Raw genomic sequence first — 21,626 nt, 5'->3', positions numbered from 1 at the left:
CAAGGGTTTTAGGATGAATAAAATATTTAAGATTACAACACAGGCAAAGATGACAGGCAATGAGGTAAATAAAAGGGGGCCGATACCACAAAGCCAAAATGTCCCAGTTGGTATCTGTGTCCCAAACAGCACTAACTTCTGGCAGGCATAACTGCACATTTACGAGAAAATATTTATGGTGTGTTAAAATGCAAGATAAGCAGATAAAGAAGGATCCAGCATGTGTTTAGTCACTCGGTACTTACAGGAACCACACATTGTACTGTAACAAACTTAAAAGGCCACATCACAGCAGCCTAAAACACTGGGAAAGGAGTTTTTTCCCACAAGAACAATATTACTAGAGACAAACACCAAGAATTATCTTACTTAATAAATATGAGACTAAATCATCATCTAGAGACACAGAGGTTTATTTGATTATTCAAAATTCATACAATAATTCCCCGTGTATACAAAAGTAAGCCACTTCTCTAGAGCAAGAATACAACTTGGTTTGCTTTTAAACTCATGATTGCTTCCTTAAGATAGAGAATTTAAGTTGAATGAAAAGTTCTAGGAAGCAAGAAATGGATTTTTTCTCTCAGTGAAGATTAAGCTCACCCTACAGGCAGGTAAGCTGAAATTCACCCTGAAATTTCCACACCCCACCTTGCCAGCAAGGAAGAAGAGTAGAGGCCATGATTTACAAGTAATTTGATACATATTATTCTGGGACTGGTATCCTCTGGGTGAGACCCATTCAATCTCATCAATTTCTTTCCTGAAATTTGAACCTGCCCCACCACTTTAAATGACTCTTACAGGTTGGTTTTAACAGCTTGATTTCAGAAGTACATCTTCAAAAAAATTTAATAATAAATATGTCCAATATAATTATGTTTCCAGTGTTTAAAATTTATCTGTTCTATAGAACCAAACAGAAGATTACAGGAAAACATTAAAAAAATTTTTTTTGGCTAAATAAATCATCCAATCCATTTTCAAGTTTTTTTTAACATGTTTTTAAAAAACCACGTTTTTAAACATGTTTTCTTCTATATTTTTTACTTTTCCCAATATAAAAAAAATTCTAACTGTGTTCAAATACAGTTATCTGCCTTTTATCCCCTTCTTATGAATATTTTTAAAAATTACATAAGGAGACAGCACAGAGCCAGGCACGCAGCAACGCAACACATTAGAGCTTTCTGTCTACCTTCTCTGGCTACTCAAAGTCTTAAAGCAAGGAATGTGGGGGTGTTAACCAAATCTTTTGGTTCAAGGAACAAATGTTTAAAACATGTGTAAGTGTCAAGGCCTGCCGGAGTGGGCCCTGGAACAGCACCCCATCATCAGAGGCTGGGGTATTTATTCCTTTATAAGCAGCTGGTTTGGATTTATTTGAACAGGTGTTCTCATAAAATGCACGTGCTCATGAAATTCCTTCCATCCCAACCAAAGGTAATGTCCCATGTATCTGCCCCAGGCTGGAAAATAATTTATTACTAATCTAATACAGTTACACACAGATTGTATCATTCCAGTGGCGGTACAGGTTACAGCAAGAGTTCTCTAACTGGATTAACAATAAAAGAATTTTATACTTAAAACATATCAGACCTTTCAAAGATTAACACACATATGCCCTCCCCCGCCAGGTTCCTTGTCTATACAGGGCACAACCAAGCTGGGAGAGTATTTATCACGAATGGACACATCAAGGCCCCCAGGTGCTGGGAAGGAATCACCAAGGCTTCTTCCGAGGGCGTCTTCTGTTAGCCTGAAGCCTTTAGTTTATTTTGTTTAGCAAACCATTCATCGCTTTTATCTGCTGCCATTGCCTACAGAAACAGAATTGGATATATATTCTAAGTCCATAAAACAAAACATATAGTTTGCTTTGTAATTTGTGCTTCATTGCATTGCTGATAATCAAGAAATGAACCAATGAAACATGTTCATTCAGTGTGGAGCATTATGTTTACTTTACAGAGGATGCTGGTGAGCACTGAGCAACTGCTTGCGGAGTAAAGGGCCCGCAGCCAGGGAGTGAGGCTGGCTGACTGGGGAGCGAGGACGGAGCCCACCAGGCTGCGGGGTCCTCGGTAGAGCAGAACGTGCTGTCACTCTTAGCACCTGGGCAGGCTCTCGGGAACCAGGAGTGCTCCCGGGAACCAGCCGAATGATGAGGACAAAGGTGAAAAGCTAGTCTGACATTTTAGCTGTTGAGCCTAGACCGATTTCCTTTTTCTATGCTTCTTCCCACGCCATCTCACTGATGTTGGTATTGTTTGGTTCATTTTGGGTCAGTTAATTAAAAAGGAAGACTTGTTAGTAACAACATGTTTTGGTTCCACCAGGGACGTTTTATCCTATTGTTCTATGAGGTTGAGACCATGGAGTGGGGCTTGTGGAGGCTTAGCATCTAAGACTCTTAAAACTTCCTGTCCAACACAACCAAGCATATGCTAAATAGCTGGTTCATAAGGAAAATACATGCATTTATTCAGTCAAAAAGCAAGTGCAGAAATACCTTTGAAAATGCCCGTTTTCATTATGAGCTATGGGGGTACTAACTGGGTCTGGGCGTGGCAGTAGAGACGCAGTTTGGGGCTGTGAAGAGCACGTAGAGTAGCTGAGGGGAACAGATGTTTCTTTATGCAAGAAACAACTATTTTGCATAAAGGCATATGGCAGAGGGGGGCATCTGCTACACGGAGCGAACGATAAACAAAGTGACAGCCTGAAGGAAAAGGAGTAACTAATTGGTTGGAGAAATAGCGTAAAATTAGTGTAAAATCTACCTCAGCGAGAAGTCACAAGATGTTGCCTGCAACCGGAAACGCAGAAACAGAATATATGTATTTTTTATTTTGAAACAGCAATGGTGAAAATGGCTGTGCCGGGCAGTGTGACTCTGCAAGATGTGGTGGTATTGCATCTACATAAAATCTCAGCGCTACCGGATTTTGATGAAGATAAAAAGTATTTCGAAATCAAAGATATGCAGAAAAAAAAATCCCACAAGCATGCAGAAATTCCTGAATTTAAAAAAGAGGGGGAAACAACAAACTTTGGTATGGAGCGTCCAAGAAAACTCCCGAATTCTGAAGGATAAGTTGAATAAGAGGGGAGGAAAAGAAGAACCCTCAGGTGGAGGCAAGAAGGGAAATTTTGGTTAAAAGAAACAGCTCGCTGGGGTTGCAATGGGCGCGCAGATCAGAGAACAGCGAGCGGCCAGATGGGCCCTTTCAGAGCATTGGAATGTCCCTTGGAGGCAGCAAGGCGCGATCAGAAGATGAAAGAGGTTTTTTAAATCACCGCACGTGTGCTTTGGAAAGCTCAGGCTGGCAGCAGGGACTGGCTGGATGATGGAAGGAGACTGCTGCAGTTTTACAGGTGATAATAAGGACATTTTCAGAAGAAGTAGACAAACGACATTTCAGAGGTAAAACTCACACTCTTGGTGGCCAACAGCTGACAGAATTTTAGGGTGAGGAGGAACAATATTAAAAAATGGCTCAGTTTGTATATTTAAAACTGTTCTAAAGTGAAAAGTATATTAAGTGTAAAAAAACTGGCCCTAAGGATTCTCCCTTAAGTAATGGGGATAAAAGACACACAGCACCGTTCGGGGGAGGGAGCAGGCAGAAAGAGGAGGGTAACCAACTGGCTGTACGGCGTGCAAGAGCTCCAGCCAGGCTGGTGCCCTGGCGCCCACAACATTTCTGAGTGTGCTCATCTGAATGGGAACTATCACCCCTGCAGACTCTGGTAAGAATACAGAATAGAGTGGATTGAGCGCAGGCCTGCGAACCAGGGGATTGCGGTTCGATTCCCAGTCAGGGCACATGCCTGGGTTGCAGGCCGGTTCCTTGCAGGCCAACTACCAGCAGGGGATGCACGAAAGGCAACCATACATTGATGTTTCTCTCCCTCTCTCCTTCCCCTCTAAATATAAATAAATAAATAAATAAAATCTTAAAAAAAATAAATAAAAGTCTAAATCCAATATTTGAAATGAGTTCAAGTATTTAAAAAAAAAAAAGAATACAGAATAGACACAAAGCGCTTGGTACATGGTGCATGTCAATATGGTACATGTCAAGAACATAGGAGATACTTAAACAGTAGCTTTTATTTTTATATTATTAAAAGAAGAATGGATATGAGGGGAGATACATTCAGTCACAGACACACTGAGGTTGAAATATCTATGGTGAAGAGGTTTCACTAGCTATAAATTTGGTCTGGACACAGAAAGCAGTAAACATAAAAGAAAAAGTTTACATACAGAAGACTTAAAAAACTTTCTGCTCTTCAAAACACTCTATTAAGAAAATAAATAGGCAAGGTATAAGCGGGCAAAAAGGACTTGCATTTGATGGTATCAAATGACTCATATCTGAAACTCCAACAAATTGATAAAGACAATTTAAAAAATTTAAATAGATTTGATTGGGCTTTTTTTGTTGTATATATATATTTTTTAATTCATTAGTTTATTTATTTATTTATTTATTTATAAAGAGAAAGGGAACAGTATCTTTTTTTAAAGATTTTATTTATTTATTTATCTTTAGAGGGGAAGGAGAGGGAGAGAAACATCAATGTATGGTTGCCTTTCGTGCATCCCCTGCTGGGAGCTGGCCTGCAGGGAACCAGCCTGCAACCCAGACGTGTGCCCTGACTGGGAATTGAACCGGCGACCCTTTGGTTCTCAGGCCCATGCTCAATCCACTGAGCTACACCAGCCAGGGCTGACTGGGCCTTATTTTTAAGCAAATATTCAAATAACAGAAGGGACACTTTAGGAAAATGATATGAGCAAAGACATACTCAGAGATTAGAGAACAGACAAGAATGGCTAAAATGAAAATAGATCAGAGGTGTGTCTTCCAACTAGTTTGTTGTGAAACTCAATGGATCATACAAACTGTTCTGTATTTATAAGCTCCAGTTACATTAAAGCTACTTTAAAAACATATAGGGCAAACCAACCGTATAAAGCTACTTTTAGTGGATCAGGAAAATTTTAATAAGAACTGGATTTGAGGTGACATTAAAGATATACTGTTGGATTTTTAAGTGTGATGATGTCAGTATGGCATATAAGGAAATTCTGTGGACTGAGTGCCAGCCTATGAACCAAGGGGTCACTGGTTCAATTCCCAGTCAGGGCCCATGCCTGGGCTGTGGGCCAGGTTCCCGGTGTGGGGTGTGTGAGAGGCAATCACACAGTGATGTTTCTCTCCCTGTCTTTCTCCTTTCCTTCCCCTCTATCTAAAAATAAGTAAATAAAATCTTTTTAAAAATTAAGAAAATTCCTTATTGTTTACTTCTTTTAAATTGTCTTAAAAATGTATAAAATATTTAAGTACTTAGGGATGAAATGTCACAGTGTCTGAGACTTGCCTTAGAATTCTCCAGCAAAAAAAAAGTGGACTGGGAAAGAATGATGAGAAGATTATGGGACAGAGCTCGTGGGTGATGGTCATACAGGGATCTGCTGTACTCTCTTGTATATATTTGGCATTTTAATCATGAAGTAGTAAAAATAAATCTATTATGCAAAGAAATGTACAACCCCCCCCCCCCATAATTCACAAAAGAAGACAAGGAAATGGTCAATGAACATATGAAAAGGTGCTCAACATCATTAGTCATCAGGAAAATGCAAATTAAAACCACAACGAGAGCCCTGGCTGGTGTGGCTCAGTGGACTGGGCACCGGACCGTGAACCCAAAGGTCACCGGCAAGATTTCCAGTTAGGGCACATTCCTGGGGCCAGGTCCCCAGATGGGGGCATGCAAGAGGCAACCAATTGACGTGTCTTTCACACATCGATGTTTCTCTCCCTTCCTTCCCTTCTCTCTAAAAATAAATGAATAAAATCCTTTTAAAAAATCACAATGAGAAACCATTTTACTCATACTAGTATAGCTACAACAACAAAAAATACAAATGCTGGTGAGGACATGTAGCAGCTGAACCCTGACTGTATACGACGTGGCTGGTAGGTGTCAAAAGGTCCAATCACTTGGGGTGACTGCTTGGCAGTGTCTTACACAGTAAAAGCAATTCCGTTCCTATGTATTTGTCCAAGAGAAATGAAACATATGTCTGTCTACGAGAAGATTTACACAATGCTCACAGCAGTCTTCCTGGCAATAAATGAAAATATGAAACAACTCAAACACCCATTGGAAGAATGGATAAAAAATTGTTATATTCATAAAACTGAATAACACTCAGACATAAAAAAAGAACAAACTCCATGCAATTACACGGAGGAATCTCAAAAATGTTGAGTGAGAAAAGTCAGACACAAAAGAATACCTACTGAATGCTTCCATTACATGGAAGTCCAAGGACAGAAAAACCTCTGGTAGTTGGGGCATAAAAGAACTTTCCGCATAGATGAAAATGCTATACTTTGAGTAATAGTTGTATGGGTGTATGTGACTGTAAAAATGCATCAAATTGAGCAGTAAATTCTTCTTTTTTTTTAAACATTTTATTTATTTATTTATCTTTAGAGGGGAAGGAGAGAGGGAGAGAAACATCAATGTATGGTTGCCTTTTGTGCGTCCCCTGCTGGTAGGTAGCCTGCAAGGAACCGGCCTGCAACCCAGGCATGTGCCCTGACTGGGAATTGAACCGCGATCGTCTGGTTCGCAGGCCCACACTCAATCCACTGAGCTACACCAGCCAGGGCCGAGCAGTAAATTCTGTATATTTAAATTTTATGTGTATTTTTACCTCAGTAACAACAGCAACAACAAAACACTTGTGGGGAGCTCAAGAAGGAGTAGGAAATAGAAACCAGGAAGCCAGAGAAGCAATGATGGCGGACGAGCAGAAGTAACCAGAGGAGGGGGACATCTGTTCAGAGAAGAGAACGTAACACAATGAGCGTCACACTCAGTCCGAGTGGGACCGGCATGGGAGGCGCCCACAACCTCAGAGAGGCTGTTGGAGAGACGTACAGATGGCAGGGTGTCTAAAACCCAAGAAGAATAGAGCTCACAAGAGGAGGGACCTGACTGACGGTGACATGAGAGAGCAAGGACAGAATTTAGCAAATTCTCCAACTGAGAGGTTGCCTGAGATTCTATTTTTCTTTATGGTAAAATTTTAAAATGCTCTTTATTCTACACATCTTCTACTTTAATTAACATTGATTGTCTGTTATTTGGTCAGTAGGTGGTCTGGCAGGCTCTATAAACCACACAACAATCCTCTCAGGTGGATAGACTTATTTTTTCAAAGTTCTAGATAAGAAAATTTAAGTTTAGAGATTTTAAGTAGATTGCTTGAGGTCCATCCCCCAGATATTAAGTGATAGAAGCGGAAAGGCCGACTCATTCCTTATCAGCAGGGTATTCACCGAGCGCCTACTGCACACCAGGTACGTGTTAGATGCTCAGGCAGCCATGACCAGCCGCTTGGACACTGCTGAAAAATCGAGCTGGAAGAGGACAGAAGAGTAGTTGTGGGATTTTGGCAAAATGGAAATCACCAATGAGATCAAAATGCACACTTTTCTGAGTGACAGGAGCCGGTGTAGTGCAGGCTGAAGTGTGAATGGGAGGTAAGAATTAGAAACAGTGTACAGGAAGAGTTTTAAAAAAAGAAATCTGGAGAAGTTATATGTGGCAAATAAAAAATTTTCAAAGACAGAAGACACTGGAGCTTGAGAACAACTCATTAGAAAGGAACGGTTCACTAGAGAGGAGGAGAGTGACGGTGCAGAAGGAGAAGAGATGACCAAAATGACTAGGAATTGAAAGCGGGCGGTACCCGAGCACCTCCGTTCAAAGAGCAGGACAGTCACCATGCAGCAGCAGGGTCCCCAAGGCAGCCTACAGTGGTGCAGGGCACAAATGCCGCACCCCGAGGGCAGTCGTGTAGGTGGTGATAAAGGTACAAGTCCCTGACTCAGAACTCATCCCCAAAGCAAAAAGACATGGTTCCGACAGAGAGAACTGGCCCCGCTGCTTCGGCCCTTCCCATACACACTTAACGGCACCTTCCTTGAACCTACAGTTCTATGAATTCAGAAATGAGACTCACATCATCCAACAATTTGCTTCCCTTTGGATCCACCTTAGAAAGTTCTCGAAATGCTTCATCTCCCACAAAGCAAATTTCATGTCCATCCTACACCAAAAAAGACAAAAGAAATTTGGCAAAAAGACACCTCAAAAGAAAGCCCTGGTGCAGCCTGTCCCCTTCCTGAGTAATACTTACAGGGTCAGCCAGAATGACCACTTGTACCGTTGCTTTCCCCGGGGTATCCAGGCTCACCAGGGGAGTCAGAATCTTCTGCTTCTCCCTTTTCATCAAACCTTCCAAATCAGGCAACTTGGGGAAAGCAGAAAGGAAAAGTGAGCTGAGGTCACGTACTCTCTGGGCCACAGCCCTCATCAGCCCTCGAGGAAACGTCCGCTCAACCAGAAAGAACCCGGGAGCCACTTGTTTGATTTTTTTTATCTCAACCGATCAAGACAACTGTTGAACTTGATACCAAAGCCACAATCAGAATGAACCTAAAGAAGGAGAGGCCCGAGGTACTTAGCAGTTGAACTAGCTGGTCACAGAGCTTAAACAAAAGACCTGGTACCCAACATTACCTCTTTTTGGGGGCAAGAAAAGGCAATTCTTCCAAAAGCTGCTGCATGATCAACTGCACCGTTGATGCCCTGTAGCTCCAGCTTACACTGAAAAATAAGAAAGTGGACTTGGTTTTTTTTGTTAGGACAGGTTATGTGGTTTATAAAAACTCAGAGAGTACTAAAGGAATCAAGTAAAAACTAGGTCCCCCTCCTACTCACTCCAGAGGCACTGATTCCTGTGTCTACTTGTAGACATGGGACATATACACATCTTTTCTTTTCACACTAATGGTAGTATCATTTATACATTATTCTGTCCCTTGTTTTTCTCCAATTAATGTTACCGTATCAGCACATAGATTTACCTCATTCTTTTCAACAGTTGCATAGTAATCAATTCTATGCATAAATCATAGATTATTGACTATTCTGCTAATCCATAGGACGATTATTGTTTTTAAGATTTTATTTATTTACTTTTAGAGAGAGGGGAAGGGAGGGAGAAAGAGAGGGAGAGAAACATCAATGTGTAAGAGATACACATTGCTTCTCACATGGCCCCAGCCAGGGACCTGGCCTGCAACCCAGGCATGTGCCCTGACAGGGAATCAAACCAGAGACTTTTTGGTTCACAGGCCAGCACTCAATCCACTGAGCCACACCAGCCAGGGCTAAATTATTTCTTATATTTTGTTTTACAAACAATGCTGCAATAGATAACTGTACACAGTTCTCTGTGAACATGTATGTTGGGCATGTAAAATAAATTCCTAGGAATAGACCTGCTGGGTCAAAGTGCAAGGACTAGATCATGCTCAGGTACTGGGCTTTTTAAAAAAAGATTTTACTTATTTACTTTTAGACAGAGGAGAGGGGAAGGAGGAAGAGAGGAAAAGAAACATCAGTGCGTGTCTGCCTCTCACGGGTCTCCCACCGGGGACCTGGCCTGCAACCCAGGCATGTGCCCTGACTGGGAACTGAACCAGCAACCCTTTAGTTCCCAGGCTGGTGCTCAATCCACTGAGCCAGGCCAGCCAGGGTGAATGTTGGGTTATTTTTTAAAAGAAAAAGATAAATACAGTATCATTACAATATTAAGCCCTATCTACATCTCTTCTGACTCAGCAATTCCATCTCTGCAAGGACAGATCCCCAAATACCTACGTGGTGAGGTTATCAGCAAGTTCATTTTCTTCATTCTGTTTATCTATGTAAATATTAAATCACTCTGAAGAAATTAAGGAAATAACCTTCATGTTAACCTCATTTATAAGCTGAACTCAAAGTAACAGATTATCTCTCTCCAAGGTCACTCACCTGGTTATCAGCATAGCCTAGCAAAGCCCTTTGCTTCTCTTCATCTTTTTCATAAATTTTCATTCCCAGTAGATTAGACCAGTAGTTCAAGGACTTCTGAAGATCAGACACTGCTAGAGTTACTTTCAACACGGGGTCTGTAGGAGGAAAAAACAGCGGGAATGGAGAGATCAGTGCAATGGAGTAGAACAGAAAGACCACGACAGGCTCAACAATTTAGTTTATGATGAGAAAGGGATTTTAAGTCAGTACAAAAGGACACATTATTATTCAATCACTGGCTTCTCACTTAGTGGGGAAAAGCCGCACCTTTACACTAAATGGCAAAATGCATTCCCAATGGGTTAAAGGACTAAAAGTTTAAAGAATGAAACTACAAAAATACTAGAAACAGGTGATTGTTTATACAATTTTGGGGTGGAGAAAGACTTTTATTAAACCTGACACAAGATACAAAACCATGAAAAAAAAACCATGAAGGAAATATTGCTAGATTAATTAAACAAAATGGAAAACTCCTAAACAACAAATTACGATAAAAACTAAAGCCTTGGCTGGGTGGCATCCCAATAGGCCAAGGTTTCGGGTTCGATTCCCTGGTAAAGGCGCACGCATCAATAAGTGGAACAGCAAATTGATGTTTCTCTCCCTCCCTTCCTCTCTCTCTGAAATCAATAAATTTAAAAAAAAATGACTGAACAACACCTGGCTGGTGTAGCTCAGTGGATTGAGCACGGGCCTACAAAGCACATGATCGCGGTTCGACTCCCAGTCAGGGCACATGCCTGGGTTGCAGGCCAGTTCCCAGCAGGGGACTCACAAGAGGCAACCATACATTGATATTTCTCTCCTTCTCTCATTCCCTTCCCCTCTAAAGATAAATAAATAAAATCTTAAAAAAAAAAAAAGACTGAACAACAAAGAAACATTTTTGTAATATATATGACACAAAGTCCTTATTAGTTAAATCACCTTTAAACAATAGGGAAAAATGAATATCCTAGAAAAATAGGCAAAAGACTTGCAGTAGACCAGTGGGGGAAAGAGGAGGATGTCTCCCATCTTAGGTCCATATACTCGCTGAGTGAAATGGCAGGCAGAACAATTGCCCTTGCTATTCACCAGTACTTTTCCACTTTGGGCAGAGCAGGCAGCGGAATTTACAGGAATGAAAATACAATACAATGGAGGATGCCTCTGCCTTACACGCAACACACCATGCAGGTGCTCTCCTGCTCTGTGAGTGGTCAGTGCGGTGCACGGCTCCTCCCTGCCACTCCTGCTCCCCCACGGAGCAACCGCACTCCAGTTTGGGGAACTGACCTCTGCTGGAGAATATGACAAACTGGTCTAAGGATAATCCCATTTCTCTTGCCAGTGACTGGTTCACGCACGGGCACACGAGTCAAATGTGACCAGGAAGGTTGCTGAAAGACTAGTAGAAAAGTTTTGCTCTGCTCTTTAAAAAGAGCAAGAGGAAGCCGGTCTCTCCCTGCCCTACAGGGAGAGAATGTGAGTGTGCAGCCCCAAGTGCTGCAGGCAGCCACCTCCGACAACAACGAGGGGCACCGGCTCCGGGAGGAGTGGACCCCGTGGACAAGAGAATGGAGAGAGACAGCAAATTTCAGTTCCTAATGCCATTTGTGAGCTGCTGAATCAACTAATGTTGAAACCTTCCCTACTTATGGAATGCCTGTTTTGTGAGCTAGAACATTTACTTATTGTTCGAGCTAGTTTGAATTGGGTTTTGTTGTTCGCAGCTGAAAGTATCAGTAAGTAGCTACATTGCCAGTAGAATAAAACCAGTCTAGATCCCCTACAATTACAAAGATCCCTCTCAGAGAACAAATAACCACACTGGCTTGGGGAAGACATGTCAGGTCAATACGGAAAGACTCCACAGAAGAAAGAGGTCTAGCTCCCTCTCCGTCCATCGAAAGTGCCTTTAGACAGAGGGCCTTCATTAGTATAATTACCTGACTGGGGTAGACTTCGATTCTGCAGATAGAACTTATATCCTCCTGGGGCCTCGGTTTCAAAAACTCCTTCTGCAACTTCCCTGAGTGGCCACTCCAGCTTCTTTGCATTGCTGACAGCCTGGCTGGAAGCCAGTGTGACACCCTGTGACGAACAGCAGTATCATCCAAGTGAGTAACCACAACGGATCTTTTACAGAACCAGATAATGAGGCAAAGCCCTAACACCTTTACATGCTGGACAGAAAGGGTACATACAACTTTAGTGACCCCCAGGGTGATCTGATCGAATAACTGAACTGCCAAGTCATGGTGGGTAGTCATGCCCCCCCCCCCCCCGCCCCCCGCCTATAATGTTGTTAGTGAAAGTTTGAAAGCCAGCCCCAAGTTCACTGTTTTGTGCTCCTAGGTCAATACCTTGCCAGAGGCAATCCTCTTTTCTAGACCTCTCTGAGGTGTAACTGCCCTCAAGGGAGCACATAATCTTGTTAACTGTTAATCTTCCTTACATTCCTTCCTTGGTTCCAAATGTGTAAAAGAAACTGCAAAACTCATTCTCCAGAGCTCCTGAGATCTTTTTTCCTGGCAATGTAGGCAGTCTGGTTTAAAAAAATTCTCACAGACATTCTGTGCAGGTTGGGACTTTTTTTAGGTTGACAATGTCAAATCACCTAAGAATTAATTGGCATTCAAAAGTAGGGTTTGGGCACTTTTCTCCTAAGTTTGGACAAGATTCCAAACTTTGTGAATTGCAGGGCAGAAATTCAAATGCCACTGAATTGAAACCAAAGGTGATCTCCCCTAATTTTAAAGATCTCATGAGAGAAATTTCTTTTTTGCTTTTTAAACAAACAAACAAAAATGACAGCAACCATCAAGGCATCTATCAATTTAAATGTAATCAAAATACCTAAAAATGAACACTTCTGCCTTCTGATAAGGCCAGCCTCACTTCCAGCCTGGATTATGGCAACAGCCCCTCTCTGCCCAGTGTCCCGTCAACCCACCAGGCGCTCCGCAGCAGGGTGGACTTTCTAAAACACACCCTGCAGTCTAGTCTCAAGAGAGCAAACCCCACCTTGTTTTTCCTCTGCCTAAAATCCTCGCTGGCTTTTCATTTCTCTCAGGGATGGCTCATGATGGCCTGAAAGGCCCAACACAATCTGACCAGATGTCATTTCTGACCCCATCTCCTTCGAGTCCCACACCCACCCATTCCAGCCATACTGACCTCCCCGCATTTTCCTGAACATGCCAGGTGCTGTTTGGTGGCTTTGCACAGGCTATTTCTCTACCAGACGTGCTTATCCCCAAGATATCTACATAGCCAACTCCCTCACCTACTTTAGCCTTTTTTTCAAATGTCAGCTCCTCACTGACACCTTCCCTCAACACATTCCTTAAAATTAAAATCAGTCATTTGCCCTATACTCTCAAGTCCCCTTATTCTGCTGTTCTTCCCAACAATAATCACTTTTATTTTTTTAAATATATTTTATTGATTATGCTATTACAGTTGACCCATTCCCCCCCTTCATTCCCCTCCACCCTGCACACCCTCACCCACCCTCATTCCTCACCTTTAGTTCATGTCCATGTGTCTTAAGTTCTTTAGCTTCTACATTCCCCACACCACTCTTGCCCTTCCCGTCTATTTTCTTCCCACCATCTATGCTACTTATTCTCTATACCGCACCCCCCCACCCGTCTCTCCTCCTTCTACTCCCGTTGCTAACCCTCCATGTGATCTCCATTTCTGTGGCTCTGCTCCTGACCTAGCTGTCTGCTTAGTTTGCTTTTGTTTTAGGTGTGGTTGTTAATAACTGAGTTATTAATAACTGTGAGTGCTGTCCTTTCACTGTTCCTATTTTTTATCTTCTTTTTCTTAGATAAGTCCCTTTAACATTTCATACAGTAAGGGCTTGGTGATGATGAACCTTGAACTTGACCTTATCTGAGAATCACTTCATCTGCCCTTCCATTCTAAATGAAAGCTTTGCTGGATAGAGCAGTCTTGGATGTAGGTCCTTGCCTTTCATGACTTGGAATACTTCTTTCCAGTCCCTTCTTGCCTGTAAGGTCTCTTTTGAGAAATCCGCTGACAGTCTAATGGGCACTCCTTTGTAGGTGACTGACCCCTTATCTCTTGCTGCTTCTAAAATTCTCTCCATTTTAATCTTGGCTAATGTATTTATGATGTGCCTTGGTGTGTTCCTCCTTGGGTCCAAGTTCTTTGGGACTCTCTGAGCTTCCTGGATTTCCTGGAAGTCTATTTCCTTGCCAGATCGGGGAAGTTCTCCTTTATTATTTGTTCAAATAAGTTTTCCATGTGTTGCTCTTCCTCTTCCCCTTCTGTACCCCTATAATTTTAATGTTGGAACATTTAAAGATGTCCTAGAGGTTCCTAAGCCTCTCATTTTTTTGAATTCTTGTTTTTTCATTCTCTTCTGTTTGGTTATTTCTTCTTTTTGGTCTACTCCCTTGATTTGAGTCCCAGTTTCCTTCCCATCACTATTGGTTCCCTGTCCATTTTCCTGTATTTCGTTTAGTGTAGCCTTCATTTTTTCATCTAATTTGTGACCAAATTCAACCAATTCTGTGAGTATCCGGATCACCAGTGCTTTGAACTGTGCATCTTGCACCTGTGCACCTGACAGGTTGGCTCTCTTCATTGCTTAGTTGTATTTGTTTTGGAGCTTTGATCTGTTCTTTCATTTGGACCATTTTTGGGGTCTCAGCTCTCCTATTATGTAGTGAGGGGCTGAGCCTTAGATATTCACCAGGGTGGGGGCAACCTAGAGGCTGGGTTGTGACACTGTATATGGGACAGGGGTCAGAGAACAATGGTGCTTGCTCTGCTCTCTGCTGGATTTCAGTCCCTTTCAACACTTCTCTCAAGCAAACTGGGTCCTTCTGGTGCTGGTTCCCAGGTGGGTGGGTTTGTGGATGTTCTAGGACCCTGTGGGTCTCTCCAACAAACTCTCCTGTGAGGCTAGGAGTCTCTCCTGGCACAACCCCCACAGGTGTTTTCAATCGGTGTTTTGAGGCTTTATTTCCCCGCACTGGAGCCCTGGGTTGCTTGGTCTGTCTCTCTCTCCAGTTTAACCTGGTTTATCTGTGCGCAAATGTGTCACCGCCTGGCCCACCAGCCGCTTTCTGTGACTCGCTGGGTCTGCCAGCCACCGCCTGTGCGCTCGGGGTCTGCAAGCCACCGCTTTTTTTGCTCTGACCCCTCTCCACCTGGCCTCCCAACTCCGCCCCTCCTACCGGTCTGGACGAATGTGTCTATTTTAACTCCTTGGTTGTCCAACTTCCATACAGTTCAATTTCCTGTCAGTTCTGGTTGTTTGTTTCTAAATTTTTGTTGTCCTTATTTTGGTTGTGCAAGGAGGCACAGTGTGTCTACCTACACTTTCCTCTTGGCCGGAAGTCTAATCACTTTTAAAATAACATATTAGCCCTGGCTAGTGTGGCTCAGTGGATTGAGTGCTAGCCTGCGAAGCAAGGGGTCACTGGTTCAATTCTGAGTCAGGGCACATGCCTGGGTTGCAGGCCAGGTCCCCAGAAGGGGGCACGTGAGAGGCAACCACACACTGATGTTTCTCTCCTTTTTTCTTCCTTCCTCTCTAAAAATAAATAAATAGCCCTGGCTGGTGTTGCTCAGTGGATTGAGTGCCAGCCTGGGAACCAAACAGTTGCCAGTTTGATTCCAGGTCAGGGCACATGCCTGGGTTGCAGGCTGGGTTCCCAATGGGGGGGTGGGGGGTGCATGAGAGGCAACCGCACATTGGTGCCTCTCTCCCTCTCTTTCCCCCTTCCTTCCCCTCTCTAAAATAAATAAAATCTTAAAAACAATAAATGAAAATTTTAAAAATAACAAAATAAGATAACATATTATATGATTTATTTATTTAGTTCATTTGTTTTGTCTGTCAGGCCCTTGGACCCCCTCCCCTGCAAGGCCCAGGTTTTTGTGTTTTGTTCATTGGTTATCTAAAGTTCCTTGAGCAGTGCCTGCCACACAGGAGGCACTCAATAAATATTTATTACATGAATAAATACTGTAATAAGTAAATTAATACACAGGTCAAGCCCTGGCTGGTGTGGCTCAGTAGGTTGAGCACTGGCCCGTAAACCAGAAAACTGATTTGATTCCCAGTCAGGGCACCTGCCTGGGCTGTGGGCCAGGTCCCCAGCTGGGGGTGCGCAAGAGCCAACTGATCTACATTTCTTTCACTCATGGATGTTTCTCTCCCTCCCTTCCCCTCCATCTAAAAATAAATAAATAAATCTTTAAAAAAACCCCAAACTACTATGCTGTTGATCCTTTTCATTTTAATGTATCAGAATTCTTTTTATATATGGCAGTTCTAACTAACCTGTTTTCTTTTTTTGTTCCACGAACTGGGAAGCACAGAAGGCACCCTTCTTCGGGGCTCTTTTAGTACCAAGGTCTCTCAGAGAGACCATGGGAGAGCCGTCAAGTTGTTCTCTACCCACGTGCCCCGAGCACCTGCAGGGCCACCAATCACCATGTGACTTGAGCCAGTTAAATGATGATGGCACCAACATGGGTTTGCTCTTTTTCCTCTCCCTAGTTTAAATCTGGAGAGTTAAAGAGATGAGGAGAAAGACAAAGGAGCTCTCGCATACACTCCATCACCAAACCCTATCTACTCTACCCCCTAAACATCTCTCAGATTCCTCCATTCCTCTCCAGCTCCCACTACCACGCTGGTTAAGGAGCTGCTGGTCACTTACTGTATTTTAAGATCTAGTTTTCACATTTGAGTCTTGCTCCCTTCCAACCCAATTTCCATGCCCTAGCCAGGTGGGTTCTTGCACATGACAAATACTATGGCACTCTCCTGCTTAAACATGGCTTCACTCTGCTTTCAGAATAAAGTCTAAAAAACATCTTACTACGATAGGGCCTCAGCTTACTTCTCCAGCCCCAACTCGACCCACTCCCTTCCTCACACACTAAGCTCCCGTCAGACTGTACAGCTCATAGTTCTGAGGGACACGGTCCCTCTCACCTCCGGGCCAGTGCACATGCTCTGGACACTCACCTCACCCCCACCCAGCTCTGCTCACCAGCCCAGATGTCACCTCTGGGAAGCTTTTCCTGAACCCTCACCTCTCCAAGGACAGGCTGGGAATTAGCCCGTGTCCTTACGTCCCCCTGTTCTTATCCCAATCTTAGCACTTATCACGCTGCATTTTTGTTGTGACTGTACTGGTTTCCCCCACCAGACACGAAGCTCCTTGGGCCAGGGAACGTGCTTTACTCTCTAGTGTACCCCCAGGACCTAAGGAGGCACATGGCATACAGTAAGTCACAGTAAATATCTGCTAAATGAATATATTAGTGAGAGGCATGAAGAGAGAAAAACAGAAAAACAAACATATTAATATACTGAATCCGAGTAGTCCTTTCCATTTACAGAATACTTTGTAGACTTTTGATTCTCATAAAAACTTCCACTAAATATCATTATTTTAATATGAGTTAAATAGTGGATATTTAATGCGAGTTAAATAGAAATAGGGAGTTCAAATGTCCAAAATAACATCTACCAAAAGGCAGATTTGCTCAGTAAATTCTGAGTAAAAATTAGCCAATTCTCTCTTGCTACGTATGTGGTCCCAGTGGCATTCTAAGTAGGCACATAGTGACTGCTTACTAAATGGCTGATACTATTCCTGTAACAGGTGCACGGTAACTGGAATTCTTGAATGCATTCTTCTCTTTACCCTAAAAACCCTCCCAGATTCTTCTCCAACTAGGATTGGCTGTACGGCCCAGACCAATCCTTATGTCCACTCCAGAGAAAACACTTCTCTGGAAGGTGCTCAGGACCCAACCTGACTGCTGACTCCGGCCCTTCATCTCTCAAGGTTCATCATTCCACTAGAGGTGTTTTGTCTCCTTCCAAATGTCTCTAAGTCTTGACTTTGATTCCAAAGGGAAGAACACATTTCATTCTGAAGTCAGGGTACCTAAGCAGTTTTGTTTTAAATAGAAAACATCATAAAACTAATCACTAAACTACTCCAAAAGGCCATCCATTCAGCAGTTAACATACCTAAAGCTGTATCATTGACCTCAATAAAAGGTGTAGCCAAAAGTCTAGAACAAAATATTTACCATAAAGTCATTGCCAAGCTTGTAGTCTCCGATGCCATAATTGTAAGTCAGTTCTGCAACAAAATGATCGTCCTCAGGTCCAAACCCCACCATTGTTTTGCTCCATTTTCCATCATAAGGCCTAGGAAAAGTAAAGTAAATGAATCCAGTGACCTCAGACAAAATCTGCCTCAGGCCTCCCCCAAATAACTATAACTATTGGGAAAGCAGGGTGGGCAAGCCCCTTCTGGTCTTAAGTACCCATAGGATGAGATGACCTCAACTGCAGTTGGGAGCAGCTGCAGACAGTACGCATGCACCCCATCACCGAAGGCTCTGGAGACTGGGTGGCTGGCACTTAGCTTAGGAAAAGATTCATTTACCTACTCTCTAAAGTAGGGAACAGAATCCTATAAAGGCAGTCCTCCAAGCTGACCTTAGTTTGTCTTTTTGCGTATCCATCAACAAGCATGTAATTCCCACCAGGCTTTGCAATTTTCCAGCTTGCCATGGCTACTAAGAGGTAGTAGCTCTTAAGAGATACTTGATAAGACATTGTTTCACCACAGCATATACTTATTTGTGTTCCTGAAGTTGCCCAATTTATTGCCTCCTTCACTGCCACTTTGAGGAACTGCTTTGTGTTCTCCAGGGGTTTTCAGAGCCTGAAGGAGATTTTAAGAAACAAGGTGTCGTACCCATTGCAGGTAGCTTTGCAGCCTTCTTCGAATTCCTCATGCCGCAGAATCTGGTAAGGGAATCAGAATAAATGGTATAGTTTTACTAGTACTACATGCAGCATAGTCAGCGCAAACTAAAATAATCAAAACACAAACATTATCATTTGTAAGCTTTACTTATAAAACAAACAGAAGGTAGTAAGCTTTTTATCTTTCCCAGGCTAGAAGTAGTGGAGGTGAGGAAGAACAGCTTGACACCAAGGGCCAGAGCACAGTTGTGAAATCTACTTAGATTGGGAAGCAGTGCTATATAACAAAAAATGGCCTTCGGCATTAGAAAAGTCTGACATGAAATTCTGGCTGTCACCAAGTAGTTGTGTAACCCTGGGACTGTCACTTCAGATCTGGGTCTCCTGATATGTTGTGAAAATGGGTAATTTATTACAGCACAGAACCTAGTACACAGCAGACTCTCAATGTGTCAGTTTCTATTTTCTTTTTTCATTCTCACTACTATTGCTCCAGCTCAAGCCCCTATCACTTCTCCCATAGACTATTAAAAACATATTTAGAGCTCTTTCCTTTTGCCTCCTTGCACTAGACAGCAAGATGGGTCACCAGCAGCTCTACTGGAGCCAATCAAGAGATGTCGACCAGGGTCCTCATTCTTGCCACATCTGCCCAAGCCCGTATGCACTGTCTCACCCAGAAATACAGCCTCAATATGTGCTGCCTGTGCTTTCCTTAGTATGCGAAGGTTGTGGGCTTCATTAGCTGGACTAAGTGAACTTCTGTGAGTGGGTCATTCAAGACACCGATCTTACCGCAGAATGCTAGCTCTGTGCACATAAAATATTTTAAAAGTGCAATTAAAAGTATTTATTGACCTCCTTCATTAATACCAATGTGGACAGAAAAAGGGGCTCTATACTAAATCTGACAAGTCCAGTGGCTAAAAGTAACCTCACAAGGTGATCTGATCATAAATTTCTAACTGGGCAGGTATGGTGGGTAGTCTTGTTCCAAGCATAAACCTTCTTTAAAAAGTCTATCTCTGCTTTAAGCAAGCCCTGTCCATTGTTTCTGGGCATCTAGGTTAATACACCTTTAAAACGCTTCTTTTTCAGACCCTTCAGAAGCAGGACCATCCTCAAGAGAGCACACGATCTTGTTAACTATCCTGTAACCCAATCCACCCATCTTGCTTTCTCCCATCTTTGTGTACTCTTCCTTACGTCCCTCCTTAAACTGCAAAACTGTCATTCTCTGGAGCATTTGAGATCTTCCTTCCCAGCACTGTGTCACTTTGGCTCAAATAAACTCTTATAATAAAAATTCCCTACAGGTTCGGACGTTTCTTGCATCAACACCACTGTAAAATCAGGTCTGTAGAGCACAGCTCTGATCACATCACTGCCCTGTTCCAAAATGCAAGAAAGCTCCCTACTCACTGTGGCACAAAATCTGAATTCCTTAGCACAGAATTCAAGATACTACCCGAAGCAATTCCAGCCTATTCATACTGACATCCTACCTCCTTAACTTTGACTAATCAATCCAAGCTAAAGGCACATAAAACTAGGTGCCTTTGGGTGTTTCCTAAACATACATTATCCCAGCGCTGGCTCTTTAGTTTTTCTATTACTCCCCTAAGTGTGGTCTGTGGAAATCCTATCTTTAGACATCAACTCAAATGCAAAGCCTGCATGAATTACTTCTGACCACTCTAGGTTGAAGTTAAGTCTCTCCTTATGTTGTATTTTGATAATCGTAGATAACATTTACACATGAAAGGAGAGCTTTGAGTTTTCTTTTTCTTTTTGGCTTATAACCAACAAACATTTTTTTTACTATGGTTCTGAAGGCTGAAAGTCCAAGATTATAGGGCTGGCAGATCTGAAGTCTGGAGAGGGTTCAATTCCTACTTCCTGAAGCTTTGTGGGTTTCTATCACTTATCAAATTTCTACTTCTGTTACTGTCAGCTATGTACAAATCCAATTCCCACCCCCATTCTATCCCAGACCAGATTCAATCAAAGTTATTTCCATCTTTGTTACAAAACCTGAACACAGCATGGTGAAACTAGATAGTATATTTGCTTCCCATGCCTTCGGCACTCTCTATATTAAACCGGACTCCTGTACCTCTGAAGTCCTTGCTCATTAGCAACTCCCCAATAGCTTTCACCTGTTTGTCACCCAGTCATGGCTGCGCAGGGCTGCAGAGGCCCCTCCCGGGTGTAGCAGAGGAGACTGTGTTCCGACTTCATACCTAGATCTGGACTGCTGAGAGGGTTCACCCGGAGAGGCTGAGTACCCTAGAGACTTTTAAAGCCATCCCCGACAGAAACAGAGCTCTGAAATATGCTCATTATCGAAACCAAAAGGCTCCACACCCAAAGAGGCTGAACTAATGTTCGCTGGAATTTTTGTCTAGTGACTGGCTTGCCCTTGAGACTGGAACCTCCACAATGGCAGGAACTCAATATACAATTTCTACTTATGAATGAATTTAAGTGAAGGAGCGTGTATGAGCACATAGTCGGAGACTAATAAGCGTGCGTCCCCTTTTAAAGGCCACCTAACCCAATCAAGACTCGAAACTCTTCCTGAAGCTGAAAACCCAACACAACTAATGGGAAGTTCTGGGACTAAGGTCGGACACACGGGTTCCGGCTGAAACTCATTTCTGTCCTCTCTCGGCCCGGTCTGGCTCAGCCCCCCGTGCCACCCTCGCGCACCAGTCCCCCTCGGCCACGCCCACCTGCATCCCTAGGACATCACGATAAAAACGCGCCGTCTGGAAACGGTTTCCCACTTTAAATACGAAGTGCAGTGCTCGGCGAGTAGCCATGACCACCAGCTTCACACACCCTTCGCCCAACTAGCGCCGCCCCGCCCACAGAGGACGGATACAGCCCA

At 43.0% G+C, this 21,626-nt stretch overlaps 1 protein-coding gene across 2 annotated transcripts; it reads right to left on the bottom strand.

Moving 5' to 3' along the window:
• Nucleotides 1-1,334: 1,334 nt before the first annotated feature.
• GLOD4 (glyoxalase domain containing 4) lies at nucleotides 1,335-21,622 on the bottom strand. Of its 2 annotated transcripts, XM_037069843.1 has the most exons (9): nucleotides 21,469-21,622; nucleotides 18,723-18,772; nucleotides 18,046-18,166; nucleotides 11,895-12,039; nucleotides 9,919-10,055; nucleotides 8,620-8,706; nucleotides 8,237-8,350; nucleotides 8,060-8,146; nucleotides 1,335-1,823 (listed from the first exon to the last, which is right to left on the bottom strand). In XM_037069843.1, exons 1-9 carry the CDS (start codon nucleotides 21,556-21,558, stop codon nucleotides 1,758-1,760), a joined length of 897 nt encoding a protein of 298 aa, XP_036925738.1. In that variant the 5' UTR covers nucleotides 21,559-21,622; the 3' UTR covers nucleotides 1,335-1,757. The 2 variants fall into 2 exon arrangements, with proteins under 2 accessions (XP_036925738.1, XP_036925739.1); XM_037069844.1 differs by lacking the exon at nucleotides 21,469-21,622 and having other exon boundaries at nucleotides 18,650-18,762.
• Between the last annotated feature and the right edge of the window lie 4 nt (nucleotides 21,623-21,626).

The sequence above is a fragment of the Sturnira hondurensis genome, unplaced genomic scaffold (assembly GCF_014824575.4).
Source record: "Sturnira hondurensis isolate 20B ecotype Veracruz unplaced genomic scaffold, ASM1482457v3 Scaffold0018728, whole genome shotgun sequence".
NCBI lineage: Eukaryota > Metazoa > Chordata > Mammalia > Chiroptera > Phyllostomidae > Sturnira > Sturnira hondurensis.
This window is presented reverse-complemented; position numbering and strand designations above follow the sequence as displayed.

Bases quoted from the DNA above. Each gene is read 5' to 3' on its own strand.
- GLOD4 (XM_037069843.1), bottom strand. From the start codon at position 21,558: ATGGCTACTCGCCGAGCACTGCACTTCGTATTTAAAGTGGGAAACCGT. The intron at 8,707-9,918 runs GTGAGTGACCTT...CTTATTTTTCAG, and splicing joins TAGGCTATGCTGATAACCAG to TGTAAGCTGGAGCTACAGGG. The intron at 8,351-8,619 runs GTAATGTTGGGT...GCTTTCCCCAAG, and splicing joins TTTCTTGCCCCCAAAAAGAG to TTGCCTGATTTGGAAGGTTT.